At 36.7% G+C, this 7,739-nt stretch overlaps 1 protein-coding gene across 2 annotated transcripts in view; it reads left to right on the top strand.

Annotated features, from left to right (window-relative positions):
• LAMA2 (laminin subunit alpha 2) overlaps window positions 1-7,739 on the top strand; it is a 493,622-nt gene that overhangs the window by 397,760 nt on the left and 88,123 nt on the right. For both annotated transcript variants that reach the window (XM_006926157.1, XM_006926158.1), the window contains exons 38-39: window positions 6,188-6,304; window positions 6,985-7,148. In XM_006926157.1, coding sequence (XP_006926219.1) covers window positions 6,188-6,304; window positions 6,985-7,148 — 281 coding nt within the window. The remainder of the gene's footprint in view (window positions 1-6,187; window positions 6,305-6,984; window positions 7,149-7,739) is intronic.

The raw sequence follows: 7,739 nt of genomic DNA on the forward strand, positions 1-7,739 counted from the left end.
CTCCTGGCCTCGTAAAATTTATGGTCTCCTAAAAATTCAGGCACTTTAACCTTGCAATATATGTAATCCTGTGATTAATATGGGCTAGGAGAATCAGCAAAAGATTCATAGAAATCATGGAGCAACATGAACTCAAACACAGAGCTCTGAAAGTATAAGTTGATCTTAGGCAATGTCAAATGGAGCAATAAAGCTCATTCATAAGCTGCATAAAAGTCTGATGCAGAAGATGGCTCTGGAAATAGCATGTGGAGCCATATTAGAGAAGGCTTTGAATGCAGCCTTCTAGAAGCTGACAGAGTAAGAATGGCAGTTCCAGCAATTGAGAGAGGGCAGAAGAAACTCTGGGCCAATGGGCAAAGAGAAGATGAGCAATTCAGTTAAGCGAGGGAACATGTATTAGACAGTCTGTCCCCAAATATTATAACCTTGCAAAGGGAAGGATTGAGAAGAAAGAGTGAGTTGTTAGATAAAGTATAGACAGGAAGTTAGCTTTTGTGGGTTTTTATTCCACACACACACATACTCCCACACACAGACACACACAGACACAGACACACACACACATACAATGTTAAACTTACAGAGCTCTGGAATGAATTAAGATCTAATTAGAAGTTAAAAGTAGAAATATGATCAACTTTGTTATCTGTGTAGAATCAATTATGCTTATTGCTTACTTTTGGAGAATAATTCTCTATACCTGGGCTTCCTTTTTGTTCCCCAAACACCTGAGACTTCATACCTTAGGAATTTTATATCCTACATCATTCTATATTTATTCTCTCCCTTTATTTACTTTTATATCATTCATCATTACTTAAAAATATACATTAATTTACTCATTCATTTTCTTTCTCCTCCAGATAAGCCATGAGAAACATATCTTCTTGTCCAATCTCTCCCCAGGGCCTAGAACAGTGCCTGGCACAAAGAACAGAAATGTTCTTTTTTTCAATGAATAAATAAAGTACCATAAAACAAACACAAATACATGTTGTATTTATACTTTTATTAATATTTGGGAGTGCTGAAACTCCATCTTTCTTTGGCTCAAAGCTAGATTCTGTCAGTGGCTAATCTGAAAATTAGCCACTTCTGAAATCTTAATCTCTAAATCATTATTTCTTCTTTAGCATAATAAAGAACACATTCCGATATTGCATAACAATCAGTTCCTTAAAGGAACTCGAATAAAGCTTTTATAAAGATTCTAACTCACTACTTAATTGAAACCAAAATGTATGTAGCTCTTCACCTCATATACGGGTGGAAATACCTCCCTCCCATTGGTACAGCATTTTAAATTAGCATGATTGATTAAAATCAATGAACCATGTTGAAAAAATTCTTGAATGTCTGTATATGGGATAACTTTAAATCAGTTCATGCAAAAACTAAGGACTAAAATTGGTAGTTATGTAAAAAAAAATCAGACCCTTGGAAAATAAAATATGTCTTGTAATCAGGAGCATCAGGACTGCTCATATGTTTGTTGTCCTTGAAGAGGGAATGACATATGGAAACTCCCTTCATTTAGCCAGAAGTGGGAGTATCTGATAAGCCAAGGATCACCAGCGCATGTCCCAGGCATGGACTCTAATTTTATTTATTCATTCAAAAAGATTTATTGAGGAAACTTTTCTCGGTATTGGAGATACAATGACACATAAGACTGTTTTTATGGAACTTATATTGTAGTGAGGAAGATAGTCACTAAAACAATAAATAAATAGTATATAATATGGCCATAAACTCTGGAGAAAGGGGTGATATGCAGAATAATTGATACATTCAATGACATTGCCTGATGCATTCAGGATGTTATTTTCATAAGCTATATGCAGTCCAATAGGCTGTGTATTTCCACTAGTCCTTGTACATTTTGTGATGAATTGGTGTTGCTGATTTTCATTAAATAACATGTGTTTTAGCAAGTCTCATTAGAAGGAATCAAGATGGTTCAATCTATACAAAAAATAAAATAATATCTATGTTTATATGGTTTATGGCCACCTAATAGAATATAACTCAGATAAATGAGTGCTAAGAAAAGAAACAAAACAAGATAATTATAATAGTCAACAATTACATCGTGTTATTGTGTACCGGGCAAAGTTCTAAGACAGTTCTTCTCAAATTTTACTGTGTATAACACCTGGGGTTCTTGTTAAAATGCAGACTCTGAGTTGGTAATTACCTAAGGGTGTTGAGATTGTACTTTTTTTCCAACTTTATTGAAATATAATAGACAATTAGTTACTCATATTTACATTGTACAATTCGATGATTTTTTTTTTCAATTATAGTTGGCATACAATAATATACCAGTTTCAGTTGTACAGCATAGAGATTAGAGATCCACATAACTTGCAAAGAGATCACCCACTAAATCTAGTACCCCCATTCCCTTTACACATTTATTACCATTATTAACCATCTTCCCCATGCTACATTCTACATCTCCATGTCTATTCTGCAACTATCCATTTGTACCTCTCAATCCCTTTTCCTTTTTTGCCATCCCTCCCAGCCCCTCTCTCATCCAGAAGCCCTCAAGCTATTCTCTGTATCTATGAGTTTATTTCCGCTTTTGTTGTTATTTATTTTGTTCCTTAGATTCCACATGTACGTGAAACCATGCAATATTTGTCTTTGTCTATCCGACCCATTTCTTTCAGCACGATACCCTCCAGGTCCATCAAGGCCATATTTTTTTCCATCCCCTTCCTTTTAGTCTGTGTGTGTCATTTAATCTAAAGTGAGTCTTTCATAAAGCGTATACATAGGGGTCTTGTTTTCTTAACTATGCAGCTACTCTACCTTTTGGTTAGAGCGCTTAATTTTTTTCCATTTGAGGTACTTGGTGATAGAAATGTAGTTATTACCATTCTTTATTCATGTTTTTGATGCGTATCTTTTTCTTCTTAAAGAAGTCCCTCCAACATTTCCTGTAATACTGGCTTGGTGTCAATAAATTTGTTTAGCTTATTTTTCTCTGAGAACTCCTTAACTGTCCTTCGACTCTAAATTATAGCTTTGCTGGATAAAGTATTCTTGGTTGTATATCCTAGGTTTTCATCATATTTTATGCCAAGCCCTTCTATACTACATAGTGTCTTTTGGGAAATCAGCTGCCAGTCTTATGCGGGCTCTCTTGTAGGTAACTAACTCCTTTTCTCTTCCTGCTTTTAAGATTCTCTCTTTGTATTTAACCTTTGGCATTTTAATTATAATATGTCTTGATGTGGGCCTCTTTGGGTTCCTCTTTCTTGAGATTCTCTGAGCTTCCTGGGGTTGTATGTCTATTTCCTTCATCATTATTTCTTCAAATAGCTCTTCAATGTCTTGTTTTACTTCGCGTACCCCCATGACATAGATATTTTTACATTTAATGATATCCCATAGGCTCCTTAAATTATTATTATTATAGTCTTGACTTCTTCTTTTTTGTTTTTTTACCATTCTGATTGAGTGTCCTTGGCTTCCCCATCGACTATATCAGTGGTTCAATCCTCTCCTTTATCTACTCTTTTTATTCCATCTAATATACTCTTCATCTCAGATAATGTGTTCTTCATTTCTGACTGGTTCCCTGTTATAATTTCCATTTTCATTTTTATATTTTTTATCTCTTTGTTAAAGTTCTCACTGAATTCATCTACACTTTCCCTAAGTTCATTGAACATCTTTATAACCAGTGTTTTGAACTCTGCATCTGTTAGATTGCTTGACTCCATTATTTCTGGATCTCTGTTCTCTCCTGTGGTTTCTGCTTCTTTGTCTTCCCATTTTGGCTGCCTTTCCTTGTCTTTTCTATGTACTAAGCAAAGCTCCTAAGTCTCCCGGTCTTATTAGTGGGGATTTGTGAAGTAGGTGTCCAGTGGCATAGTCCTGAGAGGGGTTCAGCTGCAGGCCAAATTTAGCCCAGGCCTCTGCCCCTCGGGGGCCACCTGTTAAGATTCATCAAGCAATCCACAGATATTGTGCTTATAGTTGCCTAAAGACACCACACCAGAAACCAAGGCCAGCTGCCACCAGTTTGAGTCTAGATGCTGCTCAGCAAGGAGCACCTGACTCACCAAGGATACACTTGGGTAGAGCCGTGATTTGGGGAGGAGGAGTTTCAGGGAGTCCTCTGGGTGGAGCGACGTCTATTATCCAGTTCGATGATGTCTCAGCTACGGCGGTGCCGTGTCCACAGACTGGGAGGGGGAAGGGCTCAACAGAGGAACAATGGATGCCTCAGGCACTTTGGCCTGGGAGAAAGCCTCACCTCCAGCCCTCTCTCTGTCAATTCAGTGTCCCCTTGTAAGTCTCTGGGGCCTCCTGAGCAGCCAACTGGGTGCTGGTGCTCAGAGTGAGTAGGTCCATCACCATGAAAGTCCTCTGGCCGACAGGGCCCCTTTAAGAGGCGTCTGCAGCTGCCAATTGCCACTGCCCCAGCCTCTATCTCACTCAGCCACTGGAGACAGATAGCCTTGTGTCTTTGCCCCCTCCAACCTTCTACCGTTGCAGGGTGATTAATTATTTTTATCCCTAGCTGTAGTGCTTCTGTTCGTCTAGATCCCAGGTGACTTTCCTTGCTGTTTGCTCCATGTTTCTATCACAACTTTGATTTGATCACAAAAGGGATGAACAAAGCCTATATCATCTACACCATTTTTTCCCATCTCTGAGATTGTACATTTCTAACACACTTCCAGGTGGTGCTGATGTTGCTGGTCAGTGGGCCACATTTTGAGTAGTGAGGGACCAAACATTTCACATGAGGCTAAATTACTTGCCCAGGTTTCTTAGGTTGTGAGTGCGCAGAGTGGGATCCTAGCATAGTCAGGCCATTGCCTGAATGTAGTTTGTAATCATTACACTCTAATATATAGAAAATAATTGAGGTGGAGATGAGCTATTTTACATAGGTGATCAGAGCAGTGACCATGAGCAGAGAATGGAGGTGGATGAAAGACAGAGAACTGGGAAAGAGCACATGGTTAAAGGAACTGCAAGTATAAAGGCTCAGAGGCAGGAAAAAGATATATGTACTTGGTAGCATGTTGAAGTGGTTAGTAAAGAGGTAGGGGAAGATGGGTGTGAAATTAGTGCTACCCCAGTACAGATAAGAAACATGATTTCTATAATAGGAGAGTCGATGTTTTCATAGCTCAAGACCGAGACTCTATCTTTAGGTAGACCAGGGTTCAAATCTTAATTACATTGTGCTAACTGTGTTATCTTGGGTAAATCACTTAACTTGTTCAATTTTCTTTAAAAGGTAGTAAACACAGGACTCATAGTTAGTGTAGAATTAAATTAGAAAAGCCTCTAAAATACCTAACACATACTGAGATCAAAATGAATATATAAAGTAGCATTATCATTTATATAAAAGACATAAATGGCAGAGGCTTAAATTGTGATTGACGCGGTTAAATCCACAGGTAAAAAAGGTGATTGGAAGAATATAAATCTGTTAGAAGTAAAAAAGATAAAAATAGATAAAGTTATGATCCCAATAAATAAACAGCACTATTTCTCTCTCCATGATTTTACTCTTCTAGGCTAGAAATGAGTTTCATGTAGTTTTGAGACTAGCTATCAGTTTCAAAGAAAACTGAGAGTTTGCTCTCTTCCTATAGAACAATCCATTGTTTCTTCTCCCATGTGAAAGTTTCTCTTTTTTTTGAAAAAGTATTTCTTATAAATTCCCTTAAAAATCCAATTTCTTTCAATTTTTTACATAGCTTCCATAGAATGAAACTGCTTATGTTTATACTCACAAAGTAGTCATTTGGACATATATTCTGGCGTTCAGTATCCAGTTCCAGTCTAATTCAGTGTACTACCACACTGTATGATATACTCAGCCTCTTCCATTTTAGTTAAAAAATGGATATTCATCTTGCTTTAAAAATAGTTTTTAATTCCTCAGCTATGATCATATAACTTTTCTTCTCTTGGATGACTTTCCCACAGTGAGATGAAGGAAGTACCTGTACAGGCATTTGAATAAAATAACTCTTGGAGGACTGGCTGAATAGTTTGTATTACTCTCATCTAGTCTCATTGTCAGCATGACATGCCTTGTTTGCAACGCCTTTGTTCAGACAGCTCAGGGAAGTCAGGAGTACAGGGCTGGATAGGGTTTTACCCAAAGGCATTTTGATGTTTTGTTCGTACTGTACTACAGAAAAAGAAAGAGGCTATTGAAAGTGGCAAACGGCAAACTGAGAACACTTTAAAAGAAGGCAATGACATACTTGATGAAGCCAACCGTCTTGCAGATGAAATCAACTCAGTCATAGATGTGAGTATTTGATAAAACCCAAAGTAAAAAGAAAAATGATAACGACATAGGCTTTAATAAATGAGAACAAATGAGAAATATCGGTATTATAAGCAAATGCTATTTAAGCAAATACTATTTTTTTCTCATGAGTATAAAATTGTTCTTGCATTATTCTGTTATAACCATGACCACCTATTGGCAACAATTAGAACTTCACATTGTTCTTCCAGGAAATAGGTACTCATCCACTCCCACAAACCTGTATTTTTTTCCAATGATGAAGGGCATTTCTTGTTCCTAGGACAGTATTTAAAATCTTCTTCAATATTCATATAACATTAGTTAAAATAGAAATGAAAATCTACAACAGATTTTGAATAAACTGTCTAATGTAGTAGAAACCGTGATATATATTAATAGAAATATAAATGGTCCCAATATGATCATTTATGCATTTATACCTATGAATTAGCATTTTTTAAAAGATAAGTTCTTCTTGGTATAAATTGGCTTCATATATTTCCTAACGTCTTTCATCAAGTAACATCTTTTATTCTCTATTTTCTTTTTGCTATGTTAGTAAATTTGAAGCTTCATAAAAAGCTAAGAATGTGTAATTATATCTTAGAGGAAAATTAGTAAGTAAGAGAAGGCTTGGATTCATTTACTTAAAATGCCCTCTTTTCTCCACGTAACAGTATGTTGAAGACATTCAAACTAAATTGCCACCCATGTCTGAAGAGTTGAAAGATAAAATAGATGACCTCTCTCAGGAAATAAAAGACAGGAAGCTTGCTGAGAGGGTGTCCCAAGCTGAGAGCCACGCAGCTCAATTGAATGATTCATCTGCTGTCCTTGATGGGTATGTCATTTGTTGCTGGAAATGTCTCTGTATCTTGACACTTGTCCAAAAGATTCGACTGACAGAAGTGGTAGAGAATTGCTTTCAATGCTTGATTTCTGCAATTATGAATATACGATATGAACTACATGGCCTTTTTGTGGAAGAGCCTAATTAGGAGGGTCTGGGAAAAGCTCTGCTGGAGCAGCATCAAAAATTTGAGTTAAAAGTGGATTCAAATATGGCTTGATAGGGAGAGAGCATAGCCCTAGGCTACACTTAGAAAAAATGTTTTTTGTTCTTTATTAGAGAGCACAGTGGTTGCCTTATTAGCATTTTAAATAATAACATATAAACACACATTCTGCTTCAAATTTCAGTTTTGTATTTTTAATGGAATTAAACCATTTATTGTTAAAAGGGTAGATTTTGAAAATGTGGCCCCATATATAATCTTTAAGTCTTTTTTTCTTTTCAAACTCCCGGGAGACACTATAAATTCCTCTGTGAAATAACAGCTCACTATATCTAGGATTCTGATATGGGTCAGAGGAGGGAGGGACAAGTGGTTAGGTGTGTTTGACTTATGAACAGCCTTTGAGGTATAACTAG

This window comes from Pteropus alecto, unplaced genomic scaffold (assembly GCF_000325575.1).
Source record: "Pteropus alecto unplaced genomic scaffold, ASM32557v1 scaffold79, whole genome shotgun sequence".
Classification (NCBI taxonomy): domain Eukaryota; kingdom Metazoa; phylum Chordata; class Mammalia; order Chiroptera; family Pteropodidae; genus Pteropus; species Pteropus alecto.